Source organism: Hydra vulgaris, chromosome 02, assembly GCF_038396675.1.
Source record: "Hydra vulgaris chromosome 02, alternate assembly HydraT2T_AEP".
In the NCBI taxonomy this organism is placed as follows: Eukaryota; Metazoa; Cnidaria; class Hydrozoa; order Anthoathecata; family Hydridae; genus Hydra; species Hydra vulgaris.
Genome location: NC_088921.1, coordinates 69,592,606 through 69,617,402, shown reverse-complemented (window position 1 = coordinate 69,617,402; position 24,797 = coordinate 69,592,606). Strand labels below are relative to the sequence as shown.

General features: G+C 25.2%; 1 protein-coding gene across 2 annotated transcripts in view; it reads left to right on the top strand.

The window, feature by feature from the left end:
* Positions 1-24,797, top strand: part of LOC100215580 (oxysterol-binding protein-related protein 8) — a 93,016-nt gene that overhangs the window by 13,360 nt on the left and 54,859 nt on the right. Inside the window, exons 3-8 of one of the 2 annotated variants that reach the window (XM_065791815.1) lie at positions 6,268-6,354; positions 12,555-12,656; positions 18,410-18,490; positions 18,595-18,717; positions 18,803-18,887; positions 19,169-19,232. In XM_065791815.1, coding sequence (XP_065647887.1) covers positions 6,268-6,354; positions 12,555-12,656; positions 18,410-18,490; positions 18,595-18,717; positions 18,803-18,887; positions 19,169-19,232 — 542 coding nt within the window. Of the gene's footprint in view, positions 1-6,267; positions 6,355-12,219; positions 12,435-12,554; positions 12,657-18,409; positions 18,491-18,594; positions 18,718-18,802; positions 18,888-19,168; positions 19,233-24,797 lie in introns of those variants that run through there. The other variant, XM_065791816.1, reaches the window with a different exon arrangement.

Genomic DNA, 24,797 nt, shown 5'->3' with positions numbered 1-24,797 from the left:
ACTGCTCCAGCCCAAACCTTTAGTTAATGTTGCATCATTTGTTGCATGTTCTACTTATTTAAACAGTCAAATGTACTGGAGCCCCTGGCAGCTGGCTATTTCTATATGACATCATTATTTAAATATTCTAACTAAATATTTTAATAACTAAACTTTTTTTAACTAAATTTTTTTTATTTATAAAATTCGCCGAATGGTCACACACGAGCAGTGAACGCCTGAGGGAAGAAATGAAGTACATTAGAATAAAGGAGAATTATTTTTCAAATAAAGCATATTTTGACAGTTGTCAAGACAAAAATAAAGATTAATAGAGGAATATTTAGAATATAAATAAGGCAGACAATTCACCTAAACAGTACAATAATAATAATAAAAAAATAAATTGTTATATAAATACTAATATGAACTAAGATATACAAAAAGTATATCACCAAACAAAAAATAAATAAAACAAAAAATACATTAAAAAATAAAAAGTATGCATACAACAATGAAAGGCCTCAGAATGGAAAAAAAAACATTAATGCCAATGTGTAAACATAATTTGTGTAGTGATTAAGTAATAAACATCTCCTCAGAGTCGCGTCTATTATTACTAGCGTTTCGATGAGGATCAGCACTTATAACTAGTTTATCCTGTCAGACAAACATCATTGCCACTTATGCTTTACCCCGCGACTTATGCCTATTCCATACTGCAGTTAAAAAGGATTCACTACAAATAGCCAAAACCCAACCATACCCAAATTTGTAAAACACTAATATTTTTTTGATGATATGATATAAAAAGTGTTGATCTACTGCACAATATAAATAGTTAAATAAATCACTTACCGTGCCGCTGGTAGAAAAAACTAAGCACTATAAATTAAAATTCAAATAAAAACGCCAGAAACAAAACTAAAACAACTGAAGTGTGCAAACAGAAAATACTAATAAATTTTCCCCTAAGACCATGCAATATGTCAACGATTTAAACCACATAGGTACTTGCAACACAAATAAACCAAAAACAATCAAATGGCAATATACCCTATTAAAAACCCTTTTAAAATAAAATAAAACATAGTAGAGTCTTCAAAAAACTCTAACGCTGTCATAGATACTTCATTTGAATTTTGTTAACCAAGCTAAAGTGTAAGAAAATGAAACAACCCGCGCAACTTAAAATCATAACTAAAAATCAAGTAATATTTGAAAGTAGAAAAAAACATATATATATCGCCTGCAAAAATGTAAAGATTTAAACATGTAGTGAAGAATATAAGAAATTCTCCGAATAATAATAAAAGACAAAAATTGCATCTGTGAAAATTAAAACAAAGCTGAGTAATGAATGTAAGATAATATAGCATAAAAGTTCCTTGATAATAGTAATAATTTGAAAATCAGCGGATAAATCATATATTAAAAAATATTGTAATAAGATTAACTAAATACTAAAATAAGACCAGATAAATTTAAGCCAAAAGAGTGGTTAAAAAATTATTTTGGGTGATAAAGCAATAATATTAGTCATGATATAAAAACGATGTACAAAGCGGGAAAAAAATTGTTTAGAAGTAAAGTCTTCTCTACGGTCTGAATTAAAGGTAACTTTGAGACCATATCTAAATCGAAGTTTCCGTAAAAGTAAAGCTTTCTCTACGGTCTGAATTAAACGTAATTTTGAGACCATAACAAAAACAAAAAGACGTCCATCATCAAAACACGAAAGCCGGTAGTCAAAAAGAATCGCTCTTATATATATTTATATGAATCCTAAAATGAAAAAACAATCACACATGATAACCACATATACATAACATACAAATCTGCATTTAACATTCCAACCACATACTATATATTAAAAGAAAATATTACCTAAATAAGAATGAGTTCAAACAAAGATAGTTTATCTTATAAAAGAACAAAAAGCATGCAAACGATGTAAAAAGGCTATATGTGCATAAGGGTGTATAGGTGTAATGTGTAAGTCCGTGCTGTTTATGTCGTTCAGTAGAGTCTTGTGTTGTTAGTAACCAGCGTAAAAGATTTATCCCTTAACTACACCAAGCCAGCCCAGTCATACTCCAGAAAACCATGATGGATTAAACACCTATGCATGGATTTATAACTGACTTATGACTAGCCCATGTGTCTTCCAGAGACAAACAACTTCTTTCGCGGTGACAGTAATTGTGATTTGGAAAATAGTCGTGCTTGATGACCGTAACACTAACCCTTACGGGCTAGGCCCAATATTATTTATAAACTTTGGCATATATATAATTCTGACATATAAAATTCGCCGATTGGTCACACACGAGCAGTGAACGCCTGAGCCCCTGGTAGCTGGCTATTTCTATATGACATCCGACATCATTTTTTCTCAATATTTCTATAATATGAAATTAAGAAAATGAATTGTTATTTATTTGTAAAAAATATTATTTAATTAATAAATTTTGTTAATGACGGAATAAGTTAAATAAAAGAATAACATAGTTTTTTTAATAAATGTATTTATCGCATTTGATGCATGTATGAAATTGTTTCTTTTATATTGTCTAATTTCCAAAGTTAATACGAGTTACTAGAGATAATGAACATAGCGATTGTTCTGTTTAAAAAAATGTATTTAAAAATTTAAACAAAAATTCTAAATAGCTTTCTTAACAAAAAATTTTGTTAAGAAAGTTCAGTAAATTAACAATGCACTAACCCACAAAATTTTGCAGCACCGTTTAATTTTTTTGCATGAAAAACTTGAAAAAAATTATTTTTTTTTACAAATAAATAGGAATTAGTTTTCTCGCTTTCCTGTCCATTGATAAAAACAGTAAAGTTTAGCAAAGACATTTGAAAAACAAATTTAAAAACTGTCCGTGTTTCTAGCGCAATTTATAAAGTATTTCCTATATAAGCTGACTGAAAAAAGTTGCGAAAAAATTGTATATCAAAAAATATTTTTATTTTTGTTATATTCTAATCTACTTTTTTCCTCGACTCCTATTAATTTTGGTAGTGGAAAATAACTAACACTCTAAAAATAAGAAAACAAAAACAGTAAATATTTAGGTATATTATTTTTTTGACAACAATTTTCTTTTTTTTTATTAATAAATTTTTTTTAGCTTATTTTATTAAAATTTTCTATTTCATATAGTCTTTCGCATTTTTGTATATATTTTCGTATAGTGCTAATTTATTCTCTAGTTTCTTATAGCTTTATTTTGCCGCAAATTCTTAAAATGCTTACTATATAAAAACGTGGTCAAGTTGTCTAAAAAATTATTTTAGGCATCGACGTACAAGGGGTGCGACTGCACGCGCTTCCCGGAAAGTCTTAGTCTAATAACAAATAGTTTATTTAAAAGTGAATTAATTAAAGATGTGTTGATGTTTTTATATTGTTTCGTTTTTTTGTATCATTTTTCTGTATTGTTTCGTTTCTTTTTGTCATTATTAACCAAAGTTAAAAGCCAAAACTGCAAAGAAATGTTTTAAATATAGAATAATATTCTATTTTTTTTTTGTTTCTTTGTGAAGTCACCTTCCCAAGGTCCAGAAGGCCACTGCAGACGAGGAGGCTACTTGTGGTTATAACCCTCTCTCAACTCCGAAACAGGAATCTTGACAAACAAGGCTGCTGCGCGGAGAAACAAGTTGAGTGCGGTACTACCAGGAACATGGTGGGGGTCGAACTTGGAATCTCTTGCTTATAAAGCGAGCGCTCTACTACTACACCACTACTGCTTTACTATTATTCACTCTTAGTCTTCAATCAAATTTAATTTAGTTGAATGTTTAAAACATTTTTTTAATGTTTTAAATATTTTTCATTATACTAAGACTTTTTTTTTAAAAAAAAAGAAAAGAATTTTGACGCGCATTGTTAATAGCGTTCTAATAATGATTTTTCACATGCATCTTAATAATATATTTTTATTTTGTTAATTTTGTTTGACAAAAGTTAAAATAAAAATTTATTTTACTAATAAAAACAAGAAATTCAGTGTTATTAATGATTAAACTGCCCATTTGTGTGATTCAAAATGCAACTATAAGGTTAGAGAAATGATGCAATAGCATTTGGAAATAAAAGAAAATGTAATTTTAAAACTCATTTTAAATTTAAAGAAAAGAAATGTTTAATTTTGTTACTCTAAAACTCATTTTAAATTTACAGAGAAGAAATGTGCTTCAAAAGGCAACAACAATATTTAAAAAAGCAGTACAGATGCACTTCGAAATTTTAAATCACGTGTTGGCTTCTTTTTATTAAGTTTGGTGAAATAAAACACCGTAGTGTACTCATTGTTAAACTACTTTAAATGGTTTTTAAAGTTTTCTTTTAAAAAATTGCTAGCAATAAAATCATCATAAATCAAAATATGCTTTTATTAATAAACACACTTTTGTAAGTAACAAAGCGTCTGGTCATCCTGTTGGGCTACTGACAGGCATTTTTTTAAATTTCAGTTGCCCTTGGAAACAAGAGGTGTACCCTAATGGTTGTCTCTTGCCACCGAATGACCATGAGGGAATAATTTTCTTATATTTTATTTGTTTTTTTTTAAAGAGGAAAGCGAAAATATAAATTGCTATCTTATTGTAAAATATATTTGTATAATTTTCATGTAACAAGTATGTATTGTTTCTATATGAAAATGCCTATGTAATGCATGTGTATACTTTTATGTTTAACTTTTTTTATTATATAATTATATTTATTTATTCAAAGGTATACGCACATTTAACTTGTATGAATAAGGCGTTGACTTCGAAATTTGAATAAGGCGTGGAATATTCAAAGTTCGAATCCCACCTCTTCCAAAATTTTTTATGTAGACGGCAATTTTTTATGTAAGCCTAGTTGAAGCTTAAAAACTATGTATAATGTGTGTATGCTTTACTTAGAAAATACACTAAGAAGCTTAAATGGTATAATAAATCTGAATGTGAAGAGATGTGTATCATTTAAAAACATACAACAGAAAGATTTTTCACATACAAAAAAGAAAAGATAAATGCTTGCAAAGCAAGTATATGACCAGCAGTATTTAAAAAAAAAATAGTAAAAAAATTTTTCAAACTTCGGTCATTCTGTGATGAAGTAAGCGCCTTACCCAAATAAGCTAAACATGCATTTACTTGATTAAAAAAATATGATTATAATAAAAAAAGCTAAAAATAAAAATATACACATATACTTGCTACATTAAAATATATACTTGCTACATTAAAATTATAAAAATATATTTTACAAACAGATAGTAATTTATATTTTTGCTTTTCTCTTTAAAAATAAAATAAATAAAATATGGGAAAATCATTATTTTTAATTTCAACTCAAAACTGTTTGTTTTTTTTCTTCGCCTTATCCAATTTCATTGCTAAAAAATATCAACCACTCTCACTCAAAAACAGAACACAAGTTATTTAATATTATCAATTTATTTTTTTATGCTTTCTATTTAAATTTCTTTTAATTTCCTATTTTGTTATTTTGCTTTCTTTATTTTTGAAACTTTTCCGCAACACTTAATTTAATAAAACTTGCAAACAACCATGACTAAGTTGTCTAAAATAAAATACTCATGCATGGACATACAAGACGAAAAACCGCACGTGTTTACTGTGAATGCTTCCTTACATGCATACATATGTATATATATATATATATATATATATATATATATATATATATATATATATATATATATATATATATATATATATATATATATATATATATATATATATATATATATATATATATAAATATAATATATATATATATATATGTATATATATATATATATATATATATATATATATATATATATATATATATAATATATATATATATATATATATATATATATAAATATATATATATATATATATATATATATATATATATAAATAAATATATATATATAAATATATATATATATATATATATATATATATATATATATATATATATATATATATATATATATATATATATATATATATATATATATATAAATATATATATATATATATATATATATATATATATATATATATATATATATATATATATATATATATATATATATATATATATAAATATATATATATATATATATAAATATATATATATATATATATATATATATATATATATATATATATATATATATATATATATATATATATATATATATATATATATATATATAAATATAAAGAGAGAGAGAGAGATGCATTTTATTTTTTTAACATTTATAGAGGAATTCTGTGGCATCACCTAATCAATCAATTGATACTCAAATAATTAATGAAGACGAAAAAGATCGTCAAAAAAATGATATTAAGGTATTTATTTAGAGTTAATTGTAACATTGTCAACTTTTACTTTTGCAATGCTTAAAAAGGAAGTTTGACCACTGTTGTTTTATTTACTAAATTTTTTTTCATTCTTGAGGCGAAAGTATTGATTCAACTTTTCTCCTGAAAATCTAAAATTTATAACAAAATATAATATAATATAATGTTCATAAAATTTTTTTAATAATATCATTTAGTATTTAATTAACTATTTTAATGATAAATAATTTTAGCACTTAGTTTTGATATTAATAATATTCTTTCAGTCTTTTTATAATTCTTTGAAGTCTTTAAATGTTTTTAAGTCAAGTAAGTCAAAGAAAAAAGTCGTCTTAGTCAAACAAGATGTCTTGTTTATTATTATGATTGTTATTATTATTGTTGTTGTTGCTCATATTATTATTATTATTATTATTGTTATTATTATTTTTATTATTATTGTTATTATTGTTATTATTATTGTTATTATTGTTATTATTGTTATTATTATTATTATTATTATTATTATTATTATTATCATTATAGAAGTAAATTTCATATAGTAGTCCATCATATAAAAGACCATCAAACATATATAGATAATTTTCATATAAATAATCTTAAGTGTTAATACATTATATTATATACTTCAAAACATCAGATAATACAAAATCTCCCCCCTTACTAAATAATTTATTTGAAATTTTCGTCAGATTATAGACACTGGCATCATTAGCATATAATATAACATAATTAAAAAAATTGTGACTGTTAAATAACCAAAAAAAATTTGATAGGAAAGGCTTCACAGACTTTCCTATCAAATTTTTTTAGCCTCCTCTTTAAGTTTTTTTGCTTTATCCCATTCAATGTCCTCATTGCAATTTACTCTATGCAAAGCTAATGCAGACTGGTTTAACTTGCCTTCAATCAAAAATATTTGGTGTTGTTGAACCCTTGTTCATATATGAAATTTTGATTCACCGATATCACACTTTGGAGCATTTGCACTTAGTTAAATAGGTTCCTGGTTGGCTGTTGCATGGTAATTTTGATTTATTTTTAGACGTCAATAGCGTTTCTAAGTTGGGATTAATTTAAAAACAGTTCTGTAACCTTCTTTTCTGAATATTCTTCTAAGCCTGGGAGATATTATAGATATCCATGGTAAAGAGATTATAGAAAGCTTATTAATTAATTATCTCATCTTGTAAATGATTTTTGCTGCATATTGAGTAGGCTCTGTGTATGTATCTGTTGAATATTGCTTTTAAAATTCTAAATAAAAGCATTTCTTACAAAAATTCAACTAAACTTACTTTAACTGAAACAAAACAACTAATAGAACTTTGTTTGTTTCATTGTTATTTCTTGTGGAATGGTGAGATTCATGAGTTAGAGAATTCAGGCCCAATTGAATTGTCTTTTATGGTTGTTTTGGCTGAATCTTTTTTACAATACTACAAGGAAAATGCAATAAAAATGGCAATGACAACAATTTCTTCAAATGATATTAAATCCTTTCATAGATATGTAAATGATAGCCACACTAAATTTTTCTAACTTAAAGCAAGCGGAACAGTTCAAAATAATCTTTAACAGACAACATCCCTCTTTAAAATATACTATTGAAGTTAAAACTAAAAATAAGATACTTAACCTTCTGGATATAACAGTAATTAATAATACACAAAGAAAGTATAAGTTCAAGGTTTACAGAAAAGATGCTATAACTCATATCCAAATTAAACCTTATTTTAATCACTATGCCAAAATTTTAAAAGCGAGGAAATGTTTTGCAGCCAAACCTATTTGTTTGCCTGAATGTTTCAATTCCTATATTTAAGTAAACCATCTAAAATTTAAGTTTACTAATAACAATTATAATAAATGATAATTGTCATTTTCCCCATACTTTTGTGATATGATTTAAAAGACAGGATATAGCCTTTACTGTATATCCTACCTGTTTTTCAGTGATGATGGCCAAAGAACTTTTAATTTGTTGCTGCTTTTTTTTTCTTAGTTTAAATGACAGCAATTTTGTGAATTTTAAAATGCCAAAAATAGTTTTTATGCACTAATAACATAAATAATAATATATAGCTATTTCTGTTAGAAATTTATTTACTGTTGACTTTATTCTCAATAGTCAGTTGATCATCTAATATGTACTGTTCCATCTTGTGGTACAGTCAGTGATCACAGATTTCCCACACTTCAATGAGTTTCTCAATTGCCACACTTGATTTTCTAATTTTTGGTAGAACGTCAATGAGTTTCTCAATAGCCACACTTGATTTTCTAATTTTTGGTAGAACTTGTCTCGTTTCAAACATAGTGGCACTATAATGTACATAAATTGGTTTAATTAGAAGCTGAAGTGTGTGAGCCATACAGGGCATTCTAAGATATGTAATATGTACTGGAAGGGATAAATCAGTTGGGTCAAAAAAAGAATGGGGGTCTTCATTATTTGTTTTATGTTAAGACTCTTTAGATTCAGACTCTTCAGATTCTGAATCATCAGATTTTATGGCTGTTTGCTCTTCTTGATATAGTCTAATAGCTTTAATCATATTAGATCCATTGTCTGAAACAATCAACATATCTTGATCTTCTCTAATACCCCAATGGTCAAGTTGTTTCTTTAAATGTTCTGCAAACATCTCATGCTGGAGTGCTGTCAAATTTAGGAAAACATGTTGTGTTTGATCAAAGGTGGTGTCATAGAAACACACAGATATTCCAAGGATCAATATTGAGACTCTTCTTTGTCCAACCATCAAGACAAATTGTTACTTTGCGTGCACAAATAAAAAAAGTCTTTCAGTTGTGCAGATGTTTAAAATGTTTGTTTATTGACTTTTTTAGTGTTGCAGACCTTGCAATATAAAAATTAAAGTTAAAATTACAGCATTTAGTGCAAAACATTGACAAATAAAGTTAAAGACATTGACAAATAAAGTTAAAGGCATTGAGAAATAAAATTAAAAACATTGACAAATAAAGTTAAAGACATTGACAAATTACTATAATTATGGGTAGTTAATGTTCTTTTTGCTACATTACTGTTAATGTAAATTTGGTGGAATTTATCATTTTTGATGGAATTTATCATTTTTGGTGGAATTTATCAACTTTGCTTTAAATTTTAAGGTATTTTTTCCATAAATTATGGTAATTGTACATAAATCATGGTTAAGCTAACAAAATTTAAAATAACAGTGAAATAATTGCTTCATAGTTATTTTTGGTTACTTCAAGTTATTTTGCATTATTTCTTTTATTCTATATGATCAGACATGTGCAACAACAATAAAGAAAATGTAAATAAATTGTCAAAAAAATTTTTTTGTTAAAGTTTACTTTTGTATTCAATAATTTTCGTTCAGTAATAATTCATAATTTTACTTCTATTTTCCTTTCTGATGCTGATACTCAATTCTATTTCAGTTTTTGTTCTTCAAATAAATCCTAATTTAAGTTTTTTTTTGCCATTAACAAAATTGATTATTTTTACTTCTAATTTTACTTAACTCAACTTAACTTAAATATCACTGGGGATTGCTCTTTATTCCTGACCACACATAATATTTAGTTGCGACGTTGGCCACAGCTTTTTAGATATTTTGAAAACATTCAGATGTTTTAAGAACATGTATATTTCTATGTATGTTTGAAAAATTATTTTCAACACGCTAAAAGAATTAACTTCGTAACAGTAATAAAATGTTTCTATATTACCATAACGCTTTTAACTAAAACGTTGATTAACTTTTATTTATTGTTTAATTGTTTAAAAAATTTATTTGTTTAAAAAATCTGTAAATTTTTTTTTTAAAATATATAGTTTTAATTATATATATGCTATATAGTTATAATTATAGTTAAGAAAGTTTTTTTAAAACAAACAATGCTGCTTCGCGAAGAAATGAGTTGTGGCAGTGGCGTGGTGGGGATTGAACTTTGCTTTTAGTTAGCAAAATATAAAATAAAATTATAATTCATTTAGAATGTAATATGCCTCTTATATATAATTTAGTTTATTAGATATAATATAGAATAATAAACTGACAGACTTCAGTATAATATAAAGTTATTAAATGTATATTTAGTCTGCAGTTTGGATACTGATCATAATAGACTGCTGATTCAGGATTCTGGCACATTGTGGAATTTTTTTAAACATTTTAAAGACACAAAAAATTTTTTATAGTAACTCTATTTCTTTTGCGTTTCTAAAAAGAGCTTCAAATTGTTTTCTTAAAAGAGTTGCTTCAAATTGTTTGTCTAAAAAGAGTTGCTTCAAATTGTTTTCTAAAAAGAGTTGCTTCAAATTGTTTTAAATTTTGCCAACTTGGCAAAACATGAAATGATTATAAAAAGGATTGATTTTTTTAATTAATAAATAATTCAACTAGCGTTAGTTTTATTAGAATCTTGTTGAAAAAAAACATAAGTAGTCAATCAAAGAAATTATTCTTTGATAAATTAAGTAAAAAAACATTAATAGTAAGTTGTTTCTTTACATAAAAGAGTGCCTCCTAATATTATAAAAAAATTATGAAAGTGCAATTAGAAACTATCAATTCTAAGTAATTAAATTTGTTTTAGTTTTTTTTCGTTAAGAATCCTCTTCCTTTTTTTAGTTAAGTTTTTTTTGTTATTTCTCCCATCAGTCAAATTAAGCTTTTTTTGTGCATTTTTGAAAACTTCTCAAAACAAGTAAAAAGATGTGACCAAGTTGTCACAACTAAATATTATATGCATGATCATGATTAGAGTGCTATCACACCTGTTTTCTGATCAACCAATCTAAATTATTAGGTTTTTATAGTATCTTTAAAATCCTGCTCTTGAGTCGAATCAAGGCTCAAATGTTGTTGGATTCAGTCTTGAAAATTACAAACTCAAATTTTTTAGTATATCTATTATTAGAGAAAAAAAATCTTGAAATATTTTGCAAGAATTTGCTTGGATTGCAGTTTTTATCATGTTGTATTACAATTTGGAATTTTTTATTTTTTGTATTTAAATGGTTTATACTTTAGTTATAATTTTTTTGTATTTAATTGTTTACTTTTTGCAAAAGATTTTTATAAACCTTTAGAACTGTAAAAAAAAAAAAAAAATTATCCCATCAACTTATTCAGTTTACAAGCTTTTAACCAATCAATTTATTTATTTATAACCAATCAACTTAATCACTTATAAGCTTTTATAAAAAATATTTTTTATAAAAAAGTTACTAGATGTCAAATACAAAAATAATTCAGTTTATTCAACTATATTTATTTAGTTATTATATAAAAATTTTGAATTAATAAATTATTTTATTTACCATAAATCAATTAAAAATTAATTATTTCAAACTTAGAAATATTTTAGAGTATTATTGCAAGACTAAAAAGTGAATAAAAACATTTTATTGTTATTGGTGCATAAATCTACATATAGAAAAAAAGAAAATTAAGTTTTATTAGAAATCTAGAAGGAAAAAAAAAGAGGAAAATTATAGCAAAGGTTGCTGATTAAACAAAACTTCATTAAAAATACAAAAAAGTTGTTAACTGCTTTTAATATTAATTATTAATATAATTTAAGTTTCTACTTTTCTTTATTTTTATTTCTATTTTTACTTTAAATTCTATTATTTATAATCTAAAATTGTTTTATAATTTTTCCTAATTATAGTGTCAATAGGATTATTCTAAGATTTAAAAAGTTTTTATATATTTTAATACATAAATTCCAGTGCTCTAGACAGATGTTTCTTTTTTGCTTTTTAGAACTTATAAAAAATTTTTCTAAAGACTTCCTTTATTTTAATAATTCTCTTATTGATTTAAGTTTTTTTGTTGTAGTCTTTTTATCATGGCAAATGTTTTTTAAATAAGTTTTATTATTGAAGTGATAAATTTAAATAAAGAAAAGTTAAATGTCTTTTTTCCTAGTTTGCTTGTTTTCTTGTGTTTTTTAATTCCATGAACACAATTTCAGTTTAAGATTCAATTTAAGAAGCATTTAAACATCTGAATATTTTTTAACTCTTTGGTTTTTAAATGGCTGTCAAAGGAATATTATCTGTAAGTTTGTAAACTTGGTAATACCATATAACCATATAAAACTTGGTAACCATATAAAGCATGGTAACCAACTAAAGCATGGTAACGAATTTTAATATTGATTTATTATAAATTGTTTAGGTTCGCAAACAAACGTACAAAATAAAGAAAAAAAATGTTGTCAGAGAGTTTTCATCAGCTCTTCGGGATAAATCTTGCACTATATTTTCTTCATCTATTAAGGTATTTATTAAAATTATTGATTATCATCGTGACTTTGGAGCTCATAGTGGTAACTTATTTTGATCAAGATAACTTTTTATAATTGTATAATTGTTAAAACTTCTTAGTTTGTATATTTGTAAAAATAATTATTGTATATTTAATATTATATTTTATTTATATTATATTTTGTATATTTAGTGTGATATTTATAAAAATTAATATTAATAGTGGGATTTAATAGTGGAACACAGTATTTTGTTCCAGTTATAGTAATTTTCTAAAATCTAATAATATGTTACAGTAAATTAAAGTCAGATCAGAATTAGGATCAGCATGATCACCAACATGTAGTCTACTGCAACCTGTCATATGTTCTGCTGCCCTGTAGGATTTATTTTTCTAAATAAAGACTAGAAGAAGTTATCTCTGAGTTTTAATGCCCTTTGTCTTGCAACTCTTGGTTAAGTAAAAGCTAAAGATGATGTCTCTAAAAGTAGCCATTCCAAGTAAATGTTAACAACATCTGGATACTATCTTGTCAAAGCCCCCTAAGCCAAGACATTAGAGGTAAGCCTAGACATTAGAGGTAAGCAGAAAATCCCTCACAGCCCTTTTTCATCTAATAGAATGGCATAGATTTAAACCTGTGTTGCATTGTTTCCTGCCAAGGAATCTTCTTCCAAAGACTTTCTCTTTTCAATATTGTTTGGACTACCAAATCTTTTATTGCAAAGTTATTATTTTCCATTCCTCCACAGCTTGTAGTATGAATAACATCCTTACAGAAGTGTTTACCAAAAATCTCTTCATTTCAATCTAATTTTTTTTAAACATCTTTACTTCCAACAAGGCTGCAAGCAACCACTATTAGAGATGGAAGAGAAAAAAATGCAGTTTATAAAGCAAGATAATGATTAACAAATGACTTAAAAGATTGCATTAATTATATTAATCAGGAAAACAAGATGAAGGGAGTAAATTCCAAAGATGTTCGAGGAAAAAAACTAGACTAATTAGAATTTGTGGAGCAGGAACAATCACAGTAAAAGGATGAAACTTAATTGAATGACGAGTAACACAAGAATGAATTTTAGTAGATGGCACAAGAGATGCTAGCTCTTTATTGCAGCGCCCATATTAGTATTTATGAAAAAGAGAAAGAGAAGTAACTGACTTCAACAATGTGACAACCTTCAACCATTTTCAAATGGTTGAAGGTTGGCTGCAAGAGCACGTCCAACTATGTTTACAATGCGCTTTTGCACCTTGTCTAAAAGAGAAGGGTATCATTCGAAGATCTGCTGCAGATATAGCAACAGTATTCCATTCAAAGACAGGCTTGAGATTTATAGAAGTAAACAATAGAATCCTGAGTAAGAAAGTAGCAAGCACGCTAAAGAGATGCAACCTTAGCAGATGCTAATTTTGCAATTTGATATACGGTTTCCAAGAAAGATCGGAAGAGTAAATCCAAGAAGATAAAGGGTAGATGACTCATTGAGTACATTACCGTTCATAAATATAGGAAGATCTAGATTATTGCGATAATGATTAGCTGAAAAAAATTGAGTTTTATCTGAGATCAAGTTCACTAGCTACTGAGAGCCCCATGCTGTAGCAGGAGTGAGATCGTTTTCATGCTCAAGCAATTAGTGAGTGTTGGTTTCTTATCAAGACAAGAATAAATGGTAGTATCATTGGCTAACAATCCCACCTTAGATGTGAGAATTTCTGGGAGATTGGTAATGTAAATTAAAAAGTATAGGACCAATGGATAGAACCTTGAGGAACCACTGAAGTTACAAAAAATGAAGAATTGTACTGTCCATCAAGGACAACGTATACTGAGATTGGTAAGGAAGGATTCCATAATCTCAAAGATGTTATCTGAGACACTGTAAACAGAATGTTTATGGAGAAAACCAGCATGCCAAACTTTATCAAAGCTTTAGAAAAGCCTTTAAAAACAACAATCAAGGACAACTTTTATACTGCGATTGGTAAGGAAGGATTCAATAATCTCAAAGATGTTATCTGATACACTGTAAACAGAATGCTTATGGAGAAAACCAGCATGCCAAACTTTATCAAAGCTTTAGAAAAGGCTTTAAAAACAAATGTAATGTTAAATGTAAACTATTGCCAGTCAAAACTATTTAACAATTGCTTAATTGAATTTTGTTTTCTGCTTGCTGGAAAACAGCATCTGTGATTCCATTTTTTAAAAGCTCTGAAGATTATTCTAACCCCCATGCGTATCATCACACATGTAATGCACATATCTAATCACATTCAGATTTTTTATACCGTTTAAGCCTTTCAGTGTATTTACTAAATAAATAGGCATGCATATTTACTAAATAAATAGGTGCGCGTATTTACTAAATAAATTAGCCTTCATGCACAGGCTTGGGCAGGAATGACGCGCGATCAAGCGCTAATGCTGACCATGCAAATGATTTTGTTTTTTGAAAACTTGACCACGACTGTTTAGATGTTTAGATGATTTTTAAACGTTTTAGAAATGTGCTGAAAAGAGATATGCTAGCTAAACTTAAACAAGAAAAAAAATTCCTTACAAAAAAGAAAATATATAAGCACTAAAACAAAACTAAAAAAACTCGAATTTAATTACTTCTAATGATTGTTTAATGAATAAGAAAATTTTATTTAAATTACTAAAAAGTGTTAAGTATATTATTTTTAAATTGTATAAACATTTATATTTTCCAAAAAATTGCACAAAAAAAAGTTGTTAAAAAAAAAACCTGTAGTCTATTTAAAATAGTAATTTGTAATCATTTCATGCTCTGATTGGTTAGTCAAGTTGAAAAAAAAAAGTTTTAAACAATTCTTTGTAAAAATAGAAACAAAAAAAAACAAACTAAAGCAATTAAATCATTCCGCTGCAATTGAAGATTTAATTTATTCATAATTTAAAGTATTTAAAAAAATTATCTTTTAAAAGATTTTTAAAAAACATGGAAAATTAGTTTTAAACAAGTTATTATACTTAGATTTATAATGAAAAAAACATGTCTACACAAAAAAAAATTAAATATAACATTATTTGTTAGTTTACACAAAATATGTTTATTTTAAACCAATCCTTATAATTACTTATTTATTTTATTTAAAGCCTTCCCATAAAATAAAAACTTTAGAAAAGATCAACAATTAAATATTATTGATAATGTAACTATTTTTTTAATTTGTAAAACATAAAAAACAACCGTGGTCAAATTATAATAAAAAATAGTGTAAGCGTGGTCAGTTACAGTCATTCACGCCATTCCTGCCTAAGCCTGCACACATATATACATAGTTTTTAAGCTTCAATTAGGCAATGCCGTATAGATACAAACAAGTAAAATATAGTAAAATAGTTCTTTTAATGTCGACTTAAAACTGTTTTTTTTTTGCTTTGCCTTATCTAATTTTGTTGCTGAAAATAACAACCACTCTAAAGAAGCAAAAATAAAAACAATACACAAGTTATTTAAATTATTAATTTCTTTTTATTTTTTTCTATTTAAATTTATTTTAATTTCCTATTTTCTTAGTTTTGCTTTTTTTGTTTTTAAAACTTAGTTTTTCCCGCAATGAATAATATAATAAAACTTGCAAACAGCCGTGACCAAGTTTTTAAAAATAAAACTCATGGGTGGTCATACAAGACGTAAAACCGCAAACATTTCCTAGGAAGGCTTGAACACTAATTCCCCCATTTTTCTAAAATGTTTTCTCTGCCCTGCTCTCAGTATTAAAATCTGAATTCTTGGCAATCTCTCCCAAAGTCTTGAGGACTTGAGAAAAATTATTTGAAATCACCCTCACTGAGTTTGCATCTAGTTTCAGACAGAGTTTTGAGTGATCAAGCACTATGTTTAGTCAACATGTTCCGTCTTTCGGTTGATTATTCGAAGAAATATATATTTTCTGGGTGATTGCAAATTAATCCACACACTCAATAGAAGAGTTCACACTCACAGCCCCCACCAAATCCAAAGAATGCCCTGAGCACGGAAAGAATTGAGCATATTTATTTTTCCCTTTACATAACTGCTTGCATTCCTTTATATTTTTATGCCATGTTTGGCGACCTGAAAAATGGATTCCACAGCCGAAAGTCAAAAAAATTGAATACAGTTGCATCTAAATATCTACCACTGTGAGCTTCAATTTCTAGAGATTTTCCATTGTCCAAGAGGCTTTGTCTCTCCTGGTTTGTATAATTACACAGAATTGATCAATGTGGAACATGTCTGATGTTGAGTCTACTAAAAGACCAAAATATTTAGGTTGTTTGATATCATCAATTATTGACGATAAAACCTATTAATTGTTCTTCATCATTTTTCTCGCTAAAAGCATTTTCCTGTGCCAAAATTTCTGAACTAGAAATTTTGTTGTCCTGATCATTGGTAGAAGTTTTTGCTGATCATTTGTAAAAGTTGAGGAATTTCAAACATTGGCTCCAACTTGTAAAGGTTTTTAGATTATTCATTTTTGAACTTTTTCATAACTTCTTTTCATTTTGATTTTTTTCTGCAAAAACAATGTTATAAAAATGCTTATGTTGTAAAAATATTTTTTGATTTTTTACTTAGTTTTGTTATTTTTAATTTTTCTACTTTTCATCAAATTTATCAAGTTTATGATTGATTTTACCAAATTTACTGCAATTTTACTCAAAAACTCAAAAAGGTTAAACAACTAAACAATTCAAATACACTCAAAAAATAATTGAGATGTCATTGTGAATGATTCACAAAACACCCTGATAAAAGTTTTTGTTTTAAAAGTCATACACCAAAGTCATCTGTACGGTTAAATTTAAAGTATTTTATCTAAATTTAATAGTTACAATTACTACAATTGTGTAAAATTAAAGTTTACTACAATTGTGTATATGTAGAATTAAAGTTTACTGTTTTGAATCAGAAATAGTATTTTCGTATTTATGCAAGGGCTGTAAATCAATGGAAATCATAAAATATTTATCAGAGTTTTTCAAAAAAGTCGTTTGAGTTGTAAGCCATAAAACTTGATCAAATTTGAGGATTTGGAGCCCCCCAAAATTGTCGGGCCCTAGGCTGCAGCTTAGTCAGCCTAAATCCTATGAATGTCTAAATCCATCATTGGGTAAGGACTATGACTCATGACATCAAAATCTTTTGATAAAGTCTGGCATGCTTGTCTTCTTCATAAGCTCACTTTATATGGTGTGACTAAGAAAATTTTTAAAATTAATCATAAATTTTGTTGAAATATTTTTGTTAAATGTTTCGAGAAAGTAATATTATTGTGTTATTGTTAAGTGTTTATGTTAATGAACAACACACTCCTTTATTTTCAATAGCTATTGAGGTACCACAAGGTTTTATTCTTGCTCCTGTGTTGTTTTTTATCTATAATAAAGTTTTTTCTGATAATCAGCTATTTTTTCTTATAACCGCTGGAGCGGTTCATCTATTGCTGCTAACATAATAACATACTCCTTATTAAAAGTGTAGTCTTGGCAAAAAAGCTCAAAACTTGTTGATTGTTAAGACCAGACAGTGGAACTTAAAGGCAAACTCTCTTCTGTGACCCAAGCAAAACTTTGTTAGCAATTTTTTTTTATTCCAAAAAAACTCTTTTTCCACTAACTATCGCAGTAATCGTTTGCTGCTAATACTTATTGCAATATTGTTCCTATGATTGATAAATGGTCACTCTTACTGAGGAACTATATAAAGTTAGGCAAAGTATTTGTGTTTTTTTTATAGATACGTGGAACTTTAAAAAGTTGGGCAAAGTATTGGTGTGTTGTGAAACCTGAGCTGGTTATTATCTACAAAAGCACTAAAGTATGAACTTATATAAGATACATTTTTTTGAAACACTTAAAAATTTGAAGTAAAACAAGTTTTGTCACTTTTATTCTTTGTTTTTTTTTTCCATTTATTTATAGCAACGTCATTGGGTAGGAACTATTCTTATAAATAATTGCGAGTTCTTTGAAAGGCCATCTTCCAAAGAAGGATTTTGTTTTAAGATTTTCAACCCTTATGGTGAAACTATATGGGCTACCAAGGTAAAAGTTGTTTATTGCATTATTTCAGTTATTATTGTGTTATTTTTTAATCAAGTTAAGTTCAATATATGGCTATTTTATTTAGGGACCAAATGGTGAGCTAGCTGCTGCTCTTGTCCAGCCAATGCCTAAAGATCACTTGATATTGCGTGCTGATAATGAGCACACAGGTAATTATTTTAAAGATCACTTGATATTATGTGCTCATAATGAGCGCACAGCTAAATATTTTAAAGTCTTTTATTTATGTTTAAAAATCTTTAATTTTTGCGTCATTTTTTTTTCTCCATATCTTATTGTACAATGTTATTAATAAATAATTTATATATATTTATATTTATATATATAGTTTATATTTATAAATAAGTGGTAGTTGTATTGATTTTATAAATAATGTAATTGTAGTTGCTTCCACATAATTTTTGTACGATTAAATGAGTATTTTGAGCAGGTAAATGTTGGTTAGATGCACTTGAAGTTGCTCAACAATCTTCTCTTGTTACATCTAATAAAATGTGAGCCTTTTTGTTTTTGTTTTGTTATATTGCATGTTGTATATGCAGAACATACAATTTATGTATATTTATCACAATTAATGTATTTTCATACCATTCATATATATATATATATATATATATATATATATATATATATATATATATATATATATATATATATATATATATATAAAGTGAACAGAAAATGAAGTTTTTTAACTGAAAACAAAAAATAGAAAATTTAACAAGATTTTTTTAATTGTAATATTTTTTAGATATGTTTTTTAAAAATTTAAAAAAAATTCTGCTTCTTTTGAGACCCAACATGATATACTTTTGAAGAACTAACTTTTTAATAATTGTAGGGCCCATCTGATGGTTAAGGGTCTTGGGGGACCCCTAAAAATATTTTTTATTCAAAATATTTTGAAAACCAGTATTTTTTTATTATATAGAACACATTAAGGGGGTGTCTTCATATATTTTTCAAAAATGTTGTTTTTTGGGACACCCTAATATATATATATATATATATATATATATATATATATATATATATATATATATATATATATATATATATATATATATATAGATATATATATAGATATATATATATACATATATTCATATATACATATATACATATATACATATATACATATATACATATATACATATATACATATATACATATATACATATATACATATATACATATATACATATATACATATATACATATATACATATATACATATATACATATATACATATATACATATATATATATATATATATATATATATATATATATATATATATATATATATATATATATATATAAATATATACATATATACATATATACATATATACATATATACATATACATATATATATATATATATATATATATATATATATATATATATATATATATATATATATATATACACACATATATATATATATATTTAAATATATTTAATATATAATTGCTCTGTTCTTTTAGGAACATTGAGCACTCTATTGTGTAGAATACTTTTTAAAGTTGTTTAAATATATATATATATATATGTATACATATATATATACATATATATATACATATATATATACATATATATATATATATACATATATATATATATATACATATATATATATATATATATATATATATATATATATATATATATATATATATATATATATATATATATATATACATATACATATATACATATATATATATATATATATATACATATATATATATATATATGTATATATTCATATATATATATACACATATATACATATACACATATATAAATGTATATATATACATATATATATACATATATATATATATATATATACATATACATATATATATATATATATATATACATATATATACATATATATACATATATATATATATATATATATATATATATATATATATATATATATATATATATATATATATTTACCCTTTCAATATATTTATATTTATCAATTCTTAAATAATTTAATCAACTTATTTACACTTTAGTATTTAAGCTGTGATAAGGGTAAAATTAATCAAAGTTATAAGTCATAAATGTGAATATATATTTAATAACAAGCGTGTTTAAGACAAAATTTACATGGTGCCAAAAAATAGTGTCAAGTTTTTTTATAACTTTGAATCAGAACATCTCTTTCTCTTTTATTTTTCTATTGCATGAAATCTCTAATAAATTTTGTAAATTGGTTTTTTTAGTTTTTTTTTGTAGCTGGTTCTATTTAAAACTTTTTCTTGTGACTGGTTCCATTTGAAAAACTTTTGTTGCTATTTGTTGAACTTTTCCAAATGAGTTTTTAATAAAAAAGCATTATTTGTTAAGTGACATTATTTGTTAAGTAACTTTTTTATTGATTTTTATTAAAATTAGTTGTGTTAACATTTTCTTTAAAAATTGTTTCAATGTGGTTTTCCATTAAACTTTTTTTTCTAATATCCTAGGTCTTTTCCTCTTGTCATTTCTATTAGTTCATGTTGAATGACCTATTATTATCTAGTATTGTATTTTAGTGTTTTTTTTTTAGACTTATATGAGTTTTCTTCTTGAGATCTTCTTTTTATTACAGTTTCAGGTCAGTAGTGAAGAAGAATCAGAAAAAAAAGTAGCGAAGAATAATTAGTGGAAAAAATCAACAACAAAAAAATCAGTGGAAAAGCAAAATAGAGAACTTATTAAGAGTTAGTGTTTTCTTAAACTGGTTCCCAGGATCCTGGGAGTGCAAGAATCATGTGGCATATCCCAGGACATAACTAATATATCCTGGAGTATATTTTTCTTCGCTTCTTTGTCATTCGACAAACACACACTAAGAATTGGATTTAAATAAGAAATTAAAAATGTTCAAAAAATTTTTTAATGTTTGTTAAACAGCAGTCTATTATGAAAATGTATCAAAGCTTGTTTTGGTACAATTTCTTTGGCTTTTTGCTTTTTCATAAATGCCATTATGAAAAGTGAGTTCATTAGAAAATCATTGTCTGAAAAAGGCATACCCAAAAAAATCTCATGTTATGATAAAAAACAATATGGTTAGCCAAGCAAAATGTGATTTCCCATATCACTAAAGAAATATCTAGTAGTTGCAATTTTCTTTATTGTTAGGCAAGTCTTAAAGTCGAATCAAATTAAATTGTATAAATATGCGCTAGTAAACAAAGTTTTAGAACCTGGGGATGACATATTTATATCACTTCCTGCAAATAAGATGATGGTTCTAGTAGAAAAGAGACTGTCAAATTTTAATTTATCAAATAAAAGGTATATTATAAAAAATATTACTGGCACAGCATCTGTAAATGAAACAATTTGAATGTCAAAGTGAACATCGGTTGTGTTATGCTCATGGACTTTATTTAGTAGTATGTGATGTTCTTTACAAAAAGACAAACCCTTCAGAGGCAAAATGTATCGAAGGTGATTCACAGTTGCAAGATTCTGATAAAAATGTTATTATGAAGATTGTAATGATATAATTACATTTGATAAATTTGAATGTTTATATAATTAGAATTATAAAGTTAGGATTCACCTCTTAAAAATGAAGTTTAAAAAATGTATGTAAAATGTATGTTTTATAAAGAACTGATATTTGATATAAAAATAATTTTATTGATAATAACTTTATTGATAATTAGCAAAGCTCTCAGTGTCACTCTCAGTGTCAAACCTTTTGTCTCTCAGTTAGTCCTTTACTTTACATCTTCTAGGATTATCATTCCCTACTGACCTCAAAAAGGGTCAAAAAACCCTGTTTTTTTGTTTTTTTTTATGGTGTTTTTTAGTTTTGTTTTTTGGTGTTTTTCTGCTTTTTTTTCAACAATTTTTTACTTTTTTTTTGCATAAATTTTGCATTAGTTTTCTTTTATTCTAATCCATTTTTAGTATATGATCATTAAAAGCAGAATTACATGTATAAACACCAATTTAAGTTATATTTTGTATAAAAAATTAAATTAGCTATATAGCTATATATTAGTTATATATTATAATATATATAAATTATATATATAATATATTATATATTATAAATTATAGTTTATTATATATTATATACTATATACTATAGTTATTATATATTATATATTATATTATAGTTATTATATATTTTATACTATAGTATAATATTATATATTATATATAATAGTTATATATTATAATATATATAAATTATAATATATATAAGTTATATAAATATAGCTATATATTAGTTAATATAGGCATACTGTATGAAAATGTTTATTTGTTATGTTTTTTTACTTTCTAACAAATGTGGTACACAGGGATTATCTTTTTCTCGATATTTCCGGAATTCCGGATATTTCTATAAATTTTTATTTCCAAATAGTTTTCTGGAAATACAAGTTAAAAGTATTTTTTTTGTCATCAAATAATTAAAATAGTAAGGTTATCGTTCATCAATTACTTTACGCTATATTTTACTTAGGTGAGGCATTATTTGTGTAAATAACATTTTCTTTTTTGTAGGCGTATATTTATCATTAAAGGGACTTCCAAGTGCTGAGACAAATTAGAATAATTGCTCAGCTTTATGTGAATAAAAGTTTATGCAAAATCACTAAAAATTTTATTTAAATAAAGTTGAGCAATTACTCGAAAAATGCTGAGTAAAAGTAATTGCTTTTTTTTTAAACACGACCTATTCGTGTGTCTATTCGTAATTGTATGTATGTATTTGAATTTTTCAAACACTCGGCCTATTTGTAAATGTATGTATGTATTTGAATTATAAAATAAGTTTTGAATTGATTAAAATTACCAATTTTATTTATTGAGATATTTACAAAAAAACATTTATTGTTTTGCCATTATACTTCTGGTTGAGAGGCTAACATAAACATAGTATTTTGTGTTGTAAAATATCTGGTTTGAATAATAAATGTACTTACCGCAGAGTTTTTTAAACAATTTTCAAACAATTTCACAATTACGGTTTTCTACTTGAAGAAATGTTTGCCTTTTAGTTCAACTGGAAACTTTTGATAAAATAAAAATTGTAATTAACCAAAGAACTTCCCTACTTTGTTTTATTTTTGTTTCTATTAAAAAATTTCGTTTTCATCTACCATGAAATCAAATTTTTTAATAATTTGTTTTCATTTACCATGAAATTTATTTGCACTATTTTCTTACTAAATTCAAACAAAATTAGAAAATGGTTATTTTGGTTTTAAGATTTTATCAGCAAAACTTGTATCATAATTTTTAATTTTATTATCTTATATTTATAGCTCTAATATAAATTTTGATTTTAGAATAAAACAAATAAAAGTTAGACTTTTAAAGTGTTTAATAATTAAGGTTAAAGCGTTTACTTATTGTTGTTTTTATTTTGTAAGTTTTATATATGATTTTATAAAAGGCGTCATTTATTATCTACAAACGTCAGTATTTAATAAAAAAATCAAAGAACTTTTGAGAAAAAAAATGTTGTCAGAAATTACAGAGTTTTTTGCTGATTTATTAGATTTATTAAAGATATGTAAACTCTCTATAAAATCTAGTTTAATTTAATTTATAAACTCTGTTTAAGTAAGAATTGAAGTTTTTCTTTTATATAAAAGAATACCTGCCAAAAAATTTATTTTCAACACATTAGTCTTAATATTACAAAAAGCGTTTTTATTCCCATATTTTTGCGGACAATTTTTGTCTTAAAAATATTTTCTGGATTTTTTGTGGATATTATTAGAAAAAATTTTCCGGATATATTAAATATGACCAGGATAATCTCTGGGTACATAAACTGTGACACTCATATATAGAAACTATTCTTATCCTATAAGAAAATTACCATTTTAATTTTTTATGGTGTAAACATATTAGTATATAATACCATGTCAATTTAATATCAAACTTAAAATGCTCAAAGAAATTAGCAGTCTATTAAGATTATTTATTTCCTTGAGCATTTGTATACTTTGTAGTAATTTAGGTTTACATTGTTTGTTTGTTATATTTGTCAAAAAAATATGCATCGCTAGTTGGC